Raw genomic sequence first — 18,276 nt, forward strand, 5'->3', positions numbered from 1 at the left:
ATGTGTGTGTGTGCGTGCATACACATCTGACCCATGGTCCAGAGGGTATATGCAGAGGTTTAAGTGTGCAGGGCTTTTTTGCTACTCCATGTCTACCCCTATTGGAGAAGGCAACAAAGGCTCAGACGGCGTCTTTGAGGGGCACAAGTTCCTCACTCCCTCTTTCCCCTTCTCCTTTTCTCTGTCATAGTGTCTCCCCACTGACTCAGTCCAGCCTCTTTGACAGCTAGCGCGGAGGCTCAAGCAGCTCGGCTCAGCAGATTCGAGCTGCGGAGAAATAAAGCGTCCTCATCATGGACTATTCTGTAAGGCTATATGGTGCCACTGCTCTCATAAAGACTGAAATCAGGACAGCTAGAGACTCAAGGGGGTCTCGAGGATTTTCTGGCGCCTTGCATGAGCTGATTTGCTGGGAGTAGGCACGAGCTGTTGAGACGTCTCCAGAAATGAATGTGGCGGTGATTGTTAGAGGTATGTTTGAGAGTAATTGCACCTTGGAAGAGAGCCATGCTAGATTGTGTCACACACGAGACCTGTTGCCTATTATCTACGTAAAGCATCGTTTGTTCTGGAGATGGCATCTAGATGAGTGGCCTGATAGTGTCCATGACATTTTGCACCAGTTATAGCCTGACATTTAGCCACCATGGCTTTTGAAATGGGCTGACCTGAGCTGAAGGTGGCAGAGTTAAAAATGAAAACGTTGCTTTTGAAAAGTGGTTGCCTCCTTACTTCCTTTTGTGCTTGCAAATAGGCCACAATTCATGTTGGTGTGATTTTACAGTGGTACTTTGGAATATTACATAATAAAGAAAGACATTTTAACATAAAGAAAACAAATTATTTTTGGATATAGTCTGTTTAAGTATTTATTGCAGAAAATATGGGCAAATATATCAAAAAAATATTTTTTTATTTTATTTGATTTTTTTATACTTTGAATATTGCATAAATTTACAGTTTGTTATTCAGGCAACAGTGATAATGCCCAAATTATATAAAATGTACATAAATTCGCCTTTTAAAGGGGCACTGTGTAGTTTTGGAGAAGAAATTCAAACTCAGAATTTTAATATTTACAATATTAATGAGGTAATAATAGAAAACTCTAATAATATAGAAATATTTATTTATTGTATAACTGAATAAACAAACTGTCCTCAGAGGAAAATAAGGTCCCCAGAACACTGTTTGAAGCTAGAAAGTTGGCAGGGTCCGCCACATATAAACAAAGTAAAACAGAATTAAATTTTGTTGTCCTTTAAGGTCAGTTTGTTTATTCAGTTTATTTAGTCATGAAAACAAAGAGAGTTTGTTTATTGAGTTTGTTTAGGCATAAATAATTAGTAAATAAAGATCTTTTTCTTCTGATAAAAAAATTCTTCCCCAAAACTACGTAATGCACCTTTAATACAATTTCCAAAAGAGCGAAGAAGAAAACAACTAATAAATAAATAGATAAATAAATAGATAAACATAAAACTTATTGGATAATTGGGTTGGTTTTTGGTTTATTTTTATTACATGCAATATGAATGAATGACTTTAGTTTGGGCCTAATGAGCACAAGAGGAGGTAAAATGAACCTGAGCTATTTATCTGTGTTGGCAAGAAACTAAATATTTCAACTACTTAAAACTACCTTATGTAAAACAATAATACAATAAGATATAAAAGACCAACATATACATTTTATATATCATAGAGTTTTAGCTAGATAGAGGGATTAAAACATGCAAATTAAATCTAATGGAATTCAGATTTCTTTTTTATTTTCCATAAACTTGCCCTCCTTCTGTTTCTCTTGGATCTCACAAACAACTTTGGAGCTTAACAAAATGCATACTAATGGGCTTCTAAAATAAGTGAATCCCACAGAAACTTGTAAAATGTCAATGAGGATTTATGTTTTCACAATTACACCTGTACAGTATGTAATTATACACAGCAGACATACATATTTTTGCCTTCTTATTCCAAACTTAATATTTCCCTTAAGTGAGACAATGTGCAAGAAGCCAAGAAGTTTTTTTTTATTCCGACAGCTTTATTTTATTGGAGTTTGTTGGTCTTTTAGTGAGCTCGCTCACAAAAGCTTTTGTTGTCTGAACTCCACAGATATTTCTTTTTAACCTTGACCCGAATATATATGTATATATAAAAAAAACAAAAATGTAGCTGCACAGAGGAAGAAAATAAAAACATTTACTGTATCAGCCTGTCCAGGCAGTATTTTAGAATTTAGTGCAAATGGCTCCCTGCCATCAGAGAAAAAATTGAGTCTTTTTGGCCTTTAGGACTTTGACCCAAGGTTGCAGAATAGAGCGATTGCATGATCCAACAATTGTGGACTGCAAGGGAACTTCTGACCATCTTTCTGCCTGTGAATGCTGTACGTGGGTGTATTTAAAGTGTGCAGTCAGAAATAGGGAAAGCATTTAAAGTGTTGTGCCTTACCAAGGTCAGCAGGGGAAAAAGCAGAATTTTTCCAAATGTCCATCTGTGTGCTGCTCAGATCTACAATCATTTTGGAAGCTGTGACAGAAAGAAGTGAAGCCATAATTAATATCAGATAATTTATCCATCCATATTCTGTTTTTATGATTAGTGTGCCACTTCACATGGGAATATCCTTCATAAATCCTCCTGACATTATCTTATAGTGTTTTTACTGTAGCGTTCAGGGCCCCCTGTTCTCTGCAGGGGAAATACATTTTGTGTGAAAGCGTTTTTGCTTGGAAAGAGTTCTTTTGTGGGCATTTCCTATGAATCATGCTTTTGGCCCACTCTTCTATTCCTCTTTGAAATGGAATTTTCTCAATCATCTACTTATCAAAATGCTTTTGTAGGAGGAAGACTATTTTGATCAGACTTCCTGAGTCCAATCTACTTTTGATCAGACTTCCAATCTGCTTCAGTCCTGCTACAGTGCTGCCTCAGCTGCCTTAAAGTACGCTGTAAACAGACTTCTTTTCATTTTTAAACAAGCAAAAACTGGGATTTAATTAAATGGAGCACAGTGGTCATCATATAAATGGTAAAAACATGATAGCAGAAATTGTTGAATTTTTTTCAAAATGTTAACATTAAAAAATAATTTGATCGTTGGCATGATTTTATATGATAATCGTCAGCCATTTGTTTATTTTTATGATTTGATATTGGTGGCGTTGCTTACCATGAAATCCAGACAAATTTCTTATAATAATAATATAATTGGAAATGTAAATGGGTTTAATTTAGATTCATATTTCTTTTTAACGTCTAATGTGATTGGGTTATTAAAAAAAAAACACAGTTTAGAATTGCTAGAAAAATAATCGGTAAATAAATCTAGAATCAAACACAAAATACCTAATCTAATATGATTAGATTTTGCTGATTTATTAATAAATCAATTTTAAGGATTTTCCCCTGCTAATTGAACATAAGTACTGAGAAAATATTCATTAGGGAACAGCTCAATAGCTTCATCATCCAGTCCCTTTTAAGATAAGAAGCTATTTCGTTTTATTTTCGTATATGATGTGGAAAATGATCCATAAAAGAAAATATATATACTATCATCTTCTTCTAGCTTAAGAAAACCCATTATGGCAGAGTTGGACATTGAATTATTGATCAGCAGGCCTGGTTTGTTCTGGGTAATTAAGCTGTGAGTGTTGGTGGGAATGAGTTGTTGAAAGTTTAAAAGGCAGAAGGTCAGCGGGAACACATCAGTGTCCTTTCTGCTGCACAGCGTAGAATCTCATCCAGTCGGATAGAGATATGTGGACGATTATATGTCCACTTGTGCTGCAGAAAAACATGATTTACCAGGAAAAAAGATAAGGAGGAAAACAAAAGATAAGGAAGGCAAGAATGACTTTGCTGTATTTCCTACATGGTGCCTGTATTGAGTAATGTGCTCTTCTTCCACTTGCTCTGAAAGAACTTTTAAAAAAATATTATTTATATATATATATATTTATATATATATATATATATATATATATATATATATATATATATATATATATATATATATATATATATATATATATATACTTTTCCTCTTCATCAAGACTTACTTTATTATAAAAAAAAATGCAGTAGAAATTGAAACATTTTAAAGAAGCATAACAATGATACAAAGTTATAAGTTCAAGATAGATATTCGAAAATTCAAAAATGTATTGTCGTGAGTGAAATTTCACATTTAGAAAAGCACTTGAGACATTTTGTTAGCAAGGGAAAATTTAAACTATTCTCTCAGTTCATCTTTTCAGAGGTGTAAAAAACTCACATAATGACTGCCCTGCTCTGTACCAATGCATTTGGCGCTAATAGAAACATTTCTACACAGTTTTGCCCTTGACTTTTCAGCAACTTGCACACAACAGCTCTTGAGAGTTGGAAAGTTACTCAAAAAAAGATTTATAAAAAATAAATAAATAAAAAGCGGAAAACATTATGAGCTTTTTGAAGATGGTTTTCAGAGTCTAGGTTTTGGTGTAACCACAAAATGGTGGGTCTACAGAGGTGCATATAAAACACATGTAGAACCCCAAAATGGCTCCAAGATCAGAAGCCAATGGCGTGCTGCTTCGCCCTTTTTACAGCAGCCTATCACGACTTACTACACCTTATAGTAGGGAGGCGTGGTTCGTGCTGATAGGTTACTGGAAATCGCCCCATTGGCCGCAGCGCTCAGAGATGTTTGACAGTAGAGTTACTAGGCTGTGCAGCAGAGCTGGCACAGTTTTCATGCCCCCTGTGTTGTAGTGTGTCAACCAATCATGAAGAGCCAGCTCGGGGCCTTGTTATTATTGTGAACGGCTGTGGGGCAGGAAAGTACGCTAGTCGTTTCATCACTGTTGGCAGTCCATGATATACTCCAGCACTGTACCACAATGTACCCCGAGGAGAATTTCTGTGTTGCTCCCCACAAACAAACCTTACCACTTTTTTATCCGCCTGGACTCTCCTCAAGAGACTTTCCCTTTAAGAGTATTGAGATGTTTCAAAGCCGCCGTGGTCCCATTGAACATGGCTGTGCATCACCACACTCCGTGCCAAACCTGAGAATGGGGTTGCCATGTGCAGTTTCATGCTCCCCAGTGTTGATGAGATGTTCTGGGGGGTTGGAGGGGCTCACTAGTCCACCCACAAGAAGCCATAATTAGCTTTTCCATCAGGCATTCAGGTGTGTCTCCACGCCTCCAAGGGAGGCGGCCATTGTTTCTTGACAAGTGGAATCCTCCGTCTCCCCCTCTATTCTTAGGGGCAAATGGGTGGTATGCGGTGTGGCCGATTGGAGGTGAGAGCCATATCGGTCGCCGGAGATCCACTAATGCAAACAACAGACTCACTGTGTATTCACTATTCACAGTCGGTGCCCACACAGTAATCAGATAGCTGGCCAACTGACAAGCAGCAATGGAGTGGAATGTGAAGAGTGCAGAGAGATGGATGAAAGACAAGGCAAATGCCAGCCTTTGTGTTTGCGTGTGCATGTGAATGGCTCACTCTGAGCGTGCAGCTGTGCTTCCAGTCAGCGTGCAACAGACATATTGTCAAAAATTGGATCAATTATTATTTTTTCCCCCCTATTTGGTATTCAGCATGTTTAATAACCAGGTCATTTTCTTTCTGGCCATTAATTCTTTGATGCGATAACACTGAAGGATGCGCCGCCCACAGAAAAAAGGCTTTTCCGTGTTAAATGTGCATCTGAATTGCTCCTTATTTGTCATGTGTCTTTATACTGTATAATTTCGTCTACTGAATTAATTTTGGAGCTGAGCTCCCGGTGTCAGTCAGGAGAATGGAGGGGAGCTAAATGAGTAAGTATTCCAGCCAAATAGAAGGGCGAGTGTCATCCCGGGTTAATTAAATCCCTGCTTTGAGTCTGGCGTGAACACAGACCCTCTTTCAGGTTGAGAACGACAAACTCGGCTTCGGTGTCGCCAATACAATCACAGGTCTGATCAGTTTCCAGCGTTTAATGGCTAGATAGCAGCATGAAGCACATATGGACACCTCGCTTGTTGCACACGACATTACTGTCCGCAAATGACTCCATGTTTGCCACTATTTGTGTCGAGACAAACACAATGGAAAAAAGGTAACCCCCTCTGCTCATCAAGGAAGGATTTGCCACCTTCTCTTCTCTAAAATAATCAAGTATCTTATACTTAATCTTTCCCCATCATGGAATATGTGCCTTCGACTGCGCTTTTTGTGCCAAATAGATGTTTACTATGCAGTCGCAGCCTGAAATGCTCTGCTAATTCTAAGATGACAGTATGGAAGCCGGCTCCCTCTATAATCATAACGCTCCACATTATCGTGTCTGCAGCTCACTATTTGAATCTCTCAGCGCTCCTCTTTTTTAGTGGCATTTCTCGATGGGAGATTAACCGAGCCGCAGTGTTGGTTATCCCGCCCCAGGCTGTGGAATAAGTTGCTGGTCTCCCGCTGATTTTCACTCTCAGCATCCCCTCATGGTGCCTCATTAAGACGCGGAGAAACAAGTGCCTCCGACCCAACGCTACAGTAAGGGCCAGGCCTAACACGGTGCTGCTACAGCGCATTATACAACTCATTGTGTTCCGTGGCCTTCGACAGCACACTGGCTTTCGCTCCGAGCATGTTTTCTCAGATTGCGTTTTTCATCCCTGTTTTTCTAGTTCCTTTCACTCTTTTCCTTCCGAAGAGGAAAAAATAAGGATGGGGAGGGGATTTTTCTGAGAGAGAGAGAGAGAGCGAGAGAGAGACAGAGAAAGAGAGAGAGGCGGGTGGGTTGCTGGGATTTGGGGATAAGCAATTGTTTTCTCATTGAGCGACATTTGAAGGTCAACTCTTCACCGAGCAGGGCACTTGTGAGAAGCCAAAGAATTTTATTTCAGTATGAATAATGCATTGACAGTGTCTCTGTTTTCAGCCTCTTTTAGATGCTTTTTAATCTCATTCAGGCCCCCCCGTCATTGAAGATCTAGCGCTGCAGTGTAAATTCACAGAGGTCAAACACAGTTATACAAGTGTCTTTCCTCATGATAATGATAGATTCTGATCTCACTCCAAGTTCTGTGTTATCTATTAGCATGCTTTATGTATTCCTCAGTAGATAGAAGAAGAGAGCTAATTATTCCTTTTGTTTTTACATGCTTCCTTTTCTGCTACATATTTATCTCATATTGCCTTCTGCTGAACTGTTTGATCAATATGCACATGTCACTTCTTCTCTATCATATAATGAACATTGTTCCTTAAGTCTGCCCCAGCAATATTGTGTTCCACAATCTGCACTTTTTTTTTTTTTCAACATTTTTTTTCTGTTTTCTTGTTGTCATGCTATTGTTTGCTCATGTATGTATGGTTGACAGGCAATACTAAACCCAAATGTGGCGTTGTCTGTTTCTTTTTCTTCTTCTACAGAGATGTTGAAGGAGCTGAACCAGCAGCGCAGAGCGAAAGAGTTTACAGACCTGAAAATTATTGTTGAAGGCAAAGAGTTTGAAGTCCACCAAAATGTTCTAGCTTCCTGCAGCTTGTATTTCAAGGACCTGGTGAAAAGGTTTGCCTTCGCTTCCCCTCCCACCAGCTGTTGATCCAATCTGTTCTTTTCGTAGGGCGCATTTGTGTCGCTTTTTTTTTTCTTTCTTTCTTTCTTTCCCTTCCCCTCTCTCTCTTGCAGGTGTGTGAAGACTTTGGTTCCTAGCACAGGGCCAGCAGCCATTCCTTCCTCTTCTCGCTCAAATGAATGTATCTGAAACCGGAGACGAAAGGTCAACCCCTCGTCATTACCTTTCCTCCCCATGTAGGGCAATTTAACCACATTTCCATTTTAATGAGCAGTGAAAATGTTCCATGACTGGGGATGTTTTAAAACTCACCAAAGGGCCCCAAAACAAAAGAAGCATACATTTCTACACTTTGGGTGGTAATTCGCCAAAGACACGCTGTCTTCTGTGGAAGAGGGATTTTTGTCTCCCAAGCTACTATATTTTTCTGTTGCTAATTCTTGAGTTTTTTTGCTACAAAAACAGGCTTTTCATATGCTAATAAATCTTGGTTAGTGTGATAAAAAAGACATTTCAGAGTCATAAACAAAAGGACATAACAAAAGCACATCTAAGACAGCTTACTGAACCACCACTTTCACAGGTTAACGCCACCCTTCACTAATGTATTCATTTGATGTGGATCTAAGTATTCCCCTAGTACTCTGCCCTTCATACTCCATATTTTTTTGTCTTCACGGGCTGTTTTGTTTCCCGTGGTTTGCCTGTCTGCATACAAGTGCGTGTGTGTGTGTGTGTGTGTGTGTGTGTCAGCTACAGACCTTTTTAAGTGTCTCTAGATGTGTGTGCAGTATGACTGTGTACAGTCTGATAGCGCAAGTATGTCTTTTTTTCATATGCCTTGTTTTCCGGGGAGGGAACACCATAATTCCCTAATGTCCTCATCCTTACTTCAAATCCTTGCAGGTGTTTTCGGCTTGATTGAGAGTCCCCTGGACCCAAAGTTGTTTTGCCGCCTTGGTGTTGTTTGTGTGTGTGTGTGTGTGTGTGAGCGTATGTTTGTTCTCGCTTGCATGGCTAGGGATGAAGCAGAGACAAAGACAAACAGAAAGAGTCGCTAGCCGTAGCTGGAATGCCTTCAGGGAGTTTGCCACTTTGCCCCGCAGCCATGCTGCCACCGCTGCGAGCTCATCAGAGAGCGGAGAGCTGCTTATCAGCTGCCGCGGCCTCCTCGCTCACCGCTGATACACTTGTTCCTCCTGAATGAGAGCAGAGCGACCAGAGAGAGAACAGAGGTAGTGGAGCCACTGTACCCAGACTCGCTCATCTCCATGACAGCTACACTCAAAAAAAAGAAAGTGAGTCTTCTTTGACCTTGACAGCAGAGAGGCTTCCTTAGAGACTCAAGTGACTTTGGAGTGAACTGAAGCCCCCATGCTGGTCAACCTGTCTATCAGATTGTCGCGTCTGCGCCTCTTATCCGGGACAAAGCCGCATCAGTTATGCGTAAAGATGGGGCCCCTGAAATTCACCGGGGCTCCCAGAGGAGAGGGCTGAATTTCATCAAGCTCGTCCTCATGCCTGCTGCTGCCGACATTGTCTGATTTTTCTTGTTTAATTTGACAGTTTAATAGAGCAAGTTCTCATTAATTGGTTAATTAATTGTAAAACTACTTTGATTTATTGTCATAACACTGTCATTTTTCATGAAAATACGTGTAAAATAGAAATCTTCTCATTTGTCTCCATGCTGGAGGATATCTAATGAATTTGTTATACTCATCATTCATTTCGTAAGACGTCTTTGGTGCGACGTAATGAAGCCACGATCATCAGCGTTATGCTAACAAGACACCGTCAACAGTGACTGTTGATTTTATAGGGCATGTGGCACCTTGACTTTATGGAAATGAGAACAAAAGAGCAGTGACAGGAGAAGGACAGAGAGAGAGCAAAAAGAAACAAAGCAAAGTGAGATCAGTGAGTTTAAAGGAATAGAAGGAGACCGTGTTTGCAGCCAGGCAGAGTGTCGCACGCTCTATCAGTGATCGGGGAGGAGCAACGGCAGCCAAAGGCCCGTCTGTCATTGAGTTACGGCCTCCCATACGCGGCTCAGGTCACTCCTCCAGCGCAGCCGGAATTATGCTGAGGCTACACGTGGCTCGCTACTGTCCACATCTTTATGAGGTCAAATAAGAGAGAGCGACTTCATCTCCTTATATGCTCCGTGCCCGCCCGCCCTCCCTCGCCCATCTCATTCAGGAGGCACTCACTGCCGTTCAGACCCCCTGTCAGCTCGCAATAAACCACCCCCGTGCGTGTGTGCGTGCATTATGTGCTTGAAATTGGGGAAAAATGTGTGTGTGCGTAAATGTACTTGACATGAAGAGTGTGTTTTACCGCAAGCATGCTTAAGTGCGTGCGTGCGTGCATGTGTGTGTATGCGTGCGCGTAGGACGCAAGGACATAATTCATGTGTGTTATCCAGGCAGGCTGCCATTAGTCTGAGAGAAAGTAGAGATGTAACACTGGAGGGTGAGCGAGTGCACATCACTTATTTTTCCTGGCCTACACACACACACACACACACACACACGCTCATGCTCACACACACACACACACGCTCATGCTCACACACACACCGACCCAATCACTCGCTGAAGAATATGAAGGCTTAATTGGCAAAAAGCCGAACTTTAGCAGCATGGGACGGGATGGCGGAGTGATTTATTAAAATCAGTTTGAAAATAGGTGAAATTTTATGTTTTCAGAGATACACTTCAGTCGCAAAAATTGTTCAAGCTCTCAGTTTTCACAAAGTCCTAACACGTACCCACCCCTCACCTCAAGCGTTCGTGCCTCCCCTACAGTATGTGTTCACTCGACCCTGCCACCTCACCCCACGATACCTGAAGGATGTAATGCCGCTCCAAAAATGTACACGCACGTCCGCCTCTCGCCCCCGCCCAAAAAACCTATTACCCTACCCTTTAAAGGGCTGGTGCACAGAGCAGGGAGACAGATCATCTCCGCTAATTCCATTTTACCCCTCAGGATTTTCCAATAAGTGTGCTCCACAGGCATTTAATTTATGGCCACTGCATCTCCCCGCACCACAGTCGTGTAAAAAAAGCTCCAGAAATCTCCGAGCAGTCCTGACACATGCTTTCATGCCATGTGTTTCTCTCCCCTCCTTCTCCTTCCCCTCTCCCTCTCTCTCGCTCTCTGTCGGCCCATGAGCCTCGGCGCTTGTGAGTCAGAGAGTGTTATGACTATGAGATGGGTAGAGAGCTGTTGTTAAAACCCTTTATAGTTTTCGGCCCTGTGTGAACACTGCAGCTGAGCCCTGAGTGCGCTGCTCAGCCCCTCTGCAACCTTATTCAGCCTGAGGGGGAAGACGGGACACTGTAACACAACTCCTCAAATTTCAATTAGTGACATTGTTCTGACTAGCTGTGTTTAAAGGTTCAGTTCACCCAATTTAAAAAGTCATATTGTCTCACTCAGTGGTATCCAACCATGCAGATAGCTCGGGTTCATTTTAGTCCAAGTTTAGAGAGTTTCTGCAGATACCCATTTACAACGGAGGTGAATGCACTTTTTGTTTGTACAGTACTGCTCACAGCATTGAAAAGTAACAAGAGGACCAATTCTTTTCAGTAACAGTGAGCCTAGTGCAGGAACATTTTCTCGCGTAAGGTTTACTGACAAAAGCCTTGCCATCAGTTGCTCAATTGAATGAAGGCCACATGTTCATGAGTAGATGCTTGTTTTTTGAGATTTAATACTCAGCATAAAAAAACATCCTTGAATGACCATTTAAGCGTTACCGTTGTTCTCTGTATAGTATCATTCACAGTTCTGAATATGTTACCCAAAAGCAAAAGAAATAATTTTGCACTACAGTACTTTTGGTGTCAGGGGACCTGAAGAAAATGTGAAAATATGAATACAGCCATTTAACATCACCATTGTATTCCCAGAGTACCCTCTCGACAGTTTTCATTGGGCTTAAGCATGTAGTTTTAATGAGAACTGATCACAGTGAAGTATGTGGGTGGTGGAGAGTAACCAGGACATTGTATCTAGAGAGGGATGTTGCTGTGGTTGAATGCTGTGAGCAGCCCAGTGGAAAAAGCATTGACCTCTATTGTATTTCGGGTGAAGGCAGAAATCTCTTTTTAAGCACAAAACTTTGTGCGTATATACCACTAAAGGTGGGTGAGATGATTACATTTTTTTTTTACTATGATGAACCTGCAAGCCTTGCAATGGCATCACAAGTAGTGTCTAAGCAGCGCTGACAGTAAATTAAATCTCCATTTCAAACCCATCGGCACTTGCAAACTTTTTTTTGGGTCAAGCTTTCGTATCAAGAGTTCCGTCAATCCGATGTCCACGTTCGGTTGCTGATGGCCCCTGTGTTCACACTTGGACGGAGGTTCAGCCTTTTAAACTCTCCCACCTGTCACCCTGTCCTTTTTGCCCTTCGGAGCATCTGACAAAAAAAAAAAAAAAAAAAGTCGTACCCGTTCCTGCCAGATAGCCTTGAAAGTCCTCCCGTATTACACTCGATGCTATGGATGGAATACAGTGGCCTCGATACGACAAGAGCAAACACCGAGCGAAACATGAATCCTACCGCTGATAAAGCTACCACCACTGTGTTTATTTGTTTTTATAATTTATTCCTGATTTATGTTGTGACAGGACAAGTAAATGGAAGCCATTTTTAGCCCAGACGGCGCAGGCGTTGCATCTGAATAAGCCTCTATCTTAACATATCTCAGTAGTGTATGTACTCCCTCGGAATAGATGGTCTTGTAAGAACAAGCTAAATGTATTCCCTGTAAAATGGGTTTTTTTTTTTTTTAGGTTGAGGGATGTATTAGGAAGTGTGCCTGTGTGTGTGTGTGTGTGTGTGTGTGTGTGTGTGTGTGTGTGTGTGTGTGTGTGTGTGTGTGTGTGTGTGTTGCAGCTCTCCCCTCCTTCCTCTCCGCCTCTGCTCACCACCATTTTGACAGTCTCTGCTGATTTTAAGACTTCCTCTTGAATAAGTGGTGCATTTTTCACAAACAAATTTCTTTGCCTGAGTGTGCCCATCTTTTTTCCTCCCCCCTTCCCTCGCCCTATCTCTCCTCCTCTGTCTCTCCTGTCCTCCCTGCCTCCCTCTGTCACTATTTAAATTCAAGTCTGCAATCAGACGCGGCATAAATATCCACCTCTTTTAGAAGCTCCGGAAAAGTCATTTCCATAACATAAGTGCTCAGACAAAACAAACTGCCACTCGAGCTGGTTCCTATTGCACTAATTGAGCAGGTTGATGAGCATGCTCTTCCTTTTATTTTTAGCTCTTTACCCCCCAACCCTCCCCACCTCTTTTCTTCCCCCCCCCACCTTCCCTCCATCACTTTAACCCTTGAACGACACCCCCCTTCCCTTCTTTCTGTCTTACTGCCTGCCCCCACTGCAGGGCTTTGTGCGGAAAAAGGGCAATAACACTATGTGGCTTTTTGCTTTGCAGGAGGAAAAAGAGTAACTGCCTTGGTTTTTCCAGCCAATGTCCATCCAGAGACAAATGCCATTGTCTTTTTCATTTTATTTTTTTGGATGTCCTTCTCCCCCCTCTCACCTCCTGAGTGCGCTTTAAATGACGACTAATGTCTCAGTTCATACACTACAGGCTACTGATGATTATTGCAGCGGGGACAAAGGCTCCGTTTAGGTGTGATGGTGGATTTTTTTTTTCGGGGGTGGGCGGGGATATCTCTTATTTAAAAGACCAAGGCACAGTCATGGAACAACCCAACCCCTCCCTCAGAAGGATGGCTGCTGGCTCCCTGTGGAAGAACCGTCTCGCCCTGCCTCCCTTTTCCCTTTTTGCTTCCTCCTCATCGACCCCACGTCCAAAAACCTCTTCCTCTCTCATCCTCTCTCTAACCATTTCGTCTACCTGTCTCATCTTGTTTGTTTTGCTGTCTGTGTCCCACTAAATGCTGACTCTTTGCCATGATTTTCTATTCCAACAAACTGGCTGCAACAGAAAAAAGGAAAAGACACTCACACACACACACACACACGCGAACACACTCACAGAAACAGACAGAGCGTTATCATTGTGCTCCCATGAGTGACAGAAGCAAACAGCCTCCATCCATCTCAATGTAGGCTACTTTTCATATTGCTGATGTCCATAGCCGCAGGAAGAGAGGCATAGTAGTGGGGGCATGCGTTCTGCGGGGCTTTGATTCCATTTATTTTGCCCTTGAGTGGATTATTGTTTCACATGGGACATTAAACACGGGTGGCGAGGTGTTATTTAACTCCCTCATACCTCCCCGGGGGGATCCTGCATGTGAACTAATCTCTGCCATTTGATCCCGGTGAAGTCACGACGTGGCCCAGTTCTGAAAGCGGCCCCTGCACTCCCCGCACATCTCAGGCTCTGCATTACGACGGGATATCATATTCTATTTAATTTGCTCATCCAAGCACTCCCCGGTCTTACACCACACCAGTAGGAGTGGAGAACTCCTGCTTTAATATCCCACACACAGCAGCGGCGTTAGGCTAACTCACAGCGAGAGCTCTCTGGCACAACATGCTTCCACTTTACATTCTGTCATATGTCAGTGTATGAACTGTGCTGTCAACTTTCTTTCTCTCTGTTTTACTGTCTGATAGCTCATAATATGTTCCCTGCCATGTATGCATGTCCACCTCTGAAACTATGCATACATGAACACATGTTCTAAGCATGCCTGTTGAAACAAAGCAATAACTTTTTGTTTGCCTAATCTTTGTTCAGAGAGGACATTTTGTTTCAGATGCAGCAGTTTAGTTGCAAATCTGCTAGCCTCATAGAAAAGTAAAAAACCATCCAAAGTTCTGTTTTCTGTCCCTTATTCACTTTACGTTCTTATCTTATTGTGTAATGATTCTCTTATTTTCTCCCCACTCTCGTACTGGCCCAGGTGTGTAATGGGTGTCGTACGTAGCATATCTGTGTCCCCTCTATCCTCCTTTTTGTTTCCCTTTCCTGGCCTCCTTCCTCTCAGAGCATCCCCTAACTCGCCTCTCTTCTGCCGTGATTGGTTGATCAGGTCGTCGGGGGAGACGCGGAGCGGGGAGGTGCTGGAGCTGAACATGAGCAACATCAGCGCCGAAGTGCTGGAGCAGCTGCTGGAGTTCGTCTACACGGGATCGCTGGTCATCGACTCGGCCAACGCCAAGACGCTGCTGGAGGCCGCCAACAAGTTCCAGTTCAACACCTTCTGTAAAGTCTGTGTCTCCTTCCTAGGTAGGAACAGCTCAGAAAACATGAGGGGTGTGTGTGTGTGAGAGTGTTATATGCTTATATCAGCAAATGTGCTTGCTTATTAAATCAGATATCCCTGTGCAACCTCTCCTGCGACATGCAGTATCTACAGCCCTGCGTATTTTCACATGTTGTCACGCTTCATCACTATGCACAGCCTCGCAGCACGTCTTGTGCAGAAGCTAAATTTCCTCCCTGGCTCTGGCACGTCACGCTCCTTCCTGTCATGTTTCCAAAGCTAGCGGCCGTGTGAGAATTCTGCCCGCAAACGCTCACGGTTGGGCACGATGCCTCTGATCTCGTCCCAGTGGGCAGGACCGAGCACGGGGGCCAGATTTATAAAAAGGTCAGGGAACAATTGTCACTTAAATGTCAAATCCTCTGGCCTGTACCGTGATGGAATCGAGAAATAGCAAAACAGATTGATACCCAGACAAGGTATGGAAAGTGGAGCAAAAGAGGGAGGGGAGGGGCCTCTCAGGGAGCCCATGGGGTCACATGAAAAGCAAATGGCATGTTCCAGATTTTAGTGGGTAACCAACCAAAAAAGGCAACCAAAAAAGCTGCAAATGTCAGGTTTTGCATTCCATTTAATAAATTGTTTTGGGTATCTGTAACACAAGGGGAAGTGCATGTTAGCAAAAAGGTCAACGGCGGGAAGGGAGTGAAAGGAAAGTAAAAGAGAAGCAGCAGCCCACGTTATTGATTTGTTTTTCTCGATTTGGGCAAAAGAGCGGGGAAAACAGGGAAGCCATTTGTAGACTTCATTGCCAGCGAGACGTCAATCCATTCTTCCTCGACAAGATTCATGACATTTTCAGCACATTTGAAGGGGAGAAATGCAGGCGCGGGCGCGTGTCCTTGAGCAAAGAGAAATTGATACTGTGTCAGATATTATTGAAGTTTGTAACAAATACACTGAGGAGAAATGGCAAACATCTCCTCGACCTACTTATACCACTTTGACTTTTATTCACACAACTTCACATTTAAACAAAAGTCAGTTCTTGTGCGCCTGCTACCACTGTGAGAAAATCTTTTATTGTCAGAAAATTTCGTGTGAACTTCTGCAGAATTGCCCCGAGTTTGAACTGTTAAGATTCTGGCCACAGTGGGAGGTGTTTTCAGATATTTTGTTTCAGCTAAAACTCATTTTGCACGCTTTAATACAACAAATCAAACTGTAAACATTGCAGTTTGCAACAAAATGAACATACACAGTAGTGAAATAACCCTTGATCTGCTCTAATGGCATAACAGAGGGACAATTCAGACATCCCCCACTTTGATGCAGCATGCGGCCCACTTTCTTCCTTTGGTTTTGGCTTTTGTTTAGCTGTGATTTAGCAGATGTTATGTGGCCTTTTATTAGCTTATTTGTTTAGGAAACACTCTGAGTCTGACTCCTGTGATAAAAGGCCTGGCGTTGCCTCCCTTTGATGGCTATTGTTTAATCAGGCCTCTGTCAGTGGCCACTGACCCAGCTGGTCCATGCCCGTGTGTGTGTGTGTGTGTGTGAACTACACCACCAGCACGTTCCCCTCTCTCATGATAAATGGCGCTGCGTGTTAGAAAACTAGAATTACAGACACACCACCTAAAATGCTGCACCCTTACAAGAGATCACAGACGGTAGCATAAGCCTTCTCCCCGCTGGCCTGGCTATCAGGGTAGTTTCCTATATTCTCGTGTGTGTCTGTGTGTGTGTGTGTGTGTGTGTGTGTGTGTGTGTGTGTGTGTGTGTGTGTGTGTGTGTGTGTGTGTAGTGGAAGACTCCGAGATCTGACAGGACTTCTTTAAAGTGGCCCAGCTAATCCTAAATCCCACTCCCTGCCATCCACCACCTCCTGCCTGGCCTGTGAGCGATCGATTCCCCTCGTTGTTTGTCCTCGGAGCTGTTTTGAGTTATTATACTTGTTTCTCCCTTAGTCTCAGGCAGATACAGGCTGTGGGTCTGTGCAACCTGCAGCCGCTTCCTCTGTCTCTGTAGCTTTCTGCAGTTGTGATATTTTTATGGATGTCTGAATGATGGTTTTTCTGATGGTCTTAATCAATCTGCTTGTGTCTTTGTTTCTTTTCTTGTTTTGCTTTCTCTGTCCTCTCCGTCTGTCTTTCGATCCCTCTCCACATCTCCCTCGACCTCTTTCTATCGACTCCAGAGAAACAGTTGACTGCGGCTAACTGTCTGGGTGTGCTGGCCATGGCTGAAGCCATGAGTTGCACGGAGCTCCATAACATGGCCAAAGCCTTTGCTCTGCAGAACTTCCCCGAGGTGGGTAGTGATTTATCTTTCCCAGTGGTGCCTTCATTGATTCCTGTGGAACAAAGTTGTGCTAGTTCAGAGAGAATAAAAGCAAATAAAACTATTAGCAAACAGCAATAAAATCTAATTAAAATCATGACCGTAATAAAGTTAATTACCACAGGGATCAGTAAATAAATAAATGACTTAACTTTACTTAATGCTTTTTTTGAGATTCCAAATTTGGACTAAATTGCACTTTCTACTTTCTGTTGTATATTATAATTAAGATCTTAGATTAAAAATGTACATAAAGTTCATTAAAAGAGATGCATATCTTTAGCTTTACTTGGCATATATCGTATGGTCTTGACAATATAGTACCAACATATTAAATCTTCTCTCAGGCTTCTGCCTCAATTGAGGCTTTTACCTCGAAATAAGCAATTTACTGCTGGAACATGTTGTCCTGTACTGTGTGCTTGTTACCTGGCAGCTGTTAGGTAACTAATGTAGAAATGAGAACACGAACAAAGAAAAAAACACAAGAATCAAGGGGATCTCTGGGTAAATAACAACAGAAAGAACCACATTGGATAGAAAACTGCTTTGCTGCATTCTCAGGTTGAAGTATGTTGTCCTTCTGACTCACCTTCGTCACTGATGGCACAAAGACGAAAACTATGGGCCTGTCACTCCAGCCTCCATGCTACATGCATGTACACAACTGTCTGCTAACACACCGCTGTAGCTAGCAGCATGCAACTCCCCACAAAACCACTTTTTTCTATACATTTCTGTGTACAAATTAAACAAATAAGACACGTAAACTGGTGACGTTGAGAGGTGCTGGTAGGTGGATTTATTACACCTTGGACAGAGCCATACTACCATGCCAACCCAACCATACTATAATACTGAGCTAGGCTCTTGGCTCTAGAGGTTCATACAGAGAAGAGATTGTAATGGATTTTACAAGCAAATCAGGTGTTTCCTAAAATGTCAAACGCCTCCTTTAAATCCTAGAATCTTTTGAATAAAAGCTGCAAACAACTGGGAAGCTTTGATTGGCAGTGATCAATTTACAAAGAAGACTGTTGCTCATGAGATCAGGAGAGGCATAAGGAAACATGGCTACTCAAAAAGATCAGCAGCATCTGGACAGGTGTTTTTGGAGCATTCCTCAACTTCCCCAGTCTTTTGTTGTCCCC

The 18,276-nt window shown here is 42.5% G+C and overlaps 1 protein-coding gene across 5 annotated transcripts in view; it reads left to right on the plus strand.

Moving 5' to 3' along the window:
• The window catches only part of LOC141017540 (kelch-like protein 29), a 214,464-nt gene that overhangs the window by 129,019 nt on the left and 67,169 nt on the right, over nt 1-18,276 (plus strand). For all 5 annotated transcript variants that reach the window (XM_073492229.1, XM_073492227.1, XM_073492231.1 and 2 more), the window contains 3 exons: nt 7,420-7,558; nt 14,609-14,805; nt 16,983-17,095. In XM_073492229.1, coding sequence (XP_073348330.1) covers nt 7,420-7,558; nt 14,609-14,805; nt 16,983-17,095 — 449 coding nt within the window. The remainder of the gene's footprint in view (nt 1-7,419; nt 7,559-14,608; nt 14,806-16,982; nt 17,096-18,276) is intronic.

The sequence above is a fragment of the Pagrus major genome, chromosome 22 (assembly GCF_040436345.1).
Source record: "Pagrus major chromosome 22, Pma_NU_1.0".
Taxonomy (NCBI): Eukaryota; Metazoa; Chordata; class Actinopteri; order Spariformes; family Sparidae; genus Pagrus; species Pagrus major.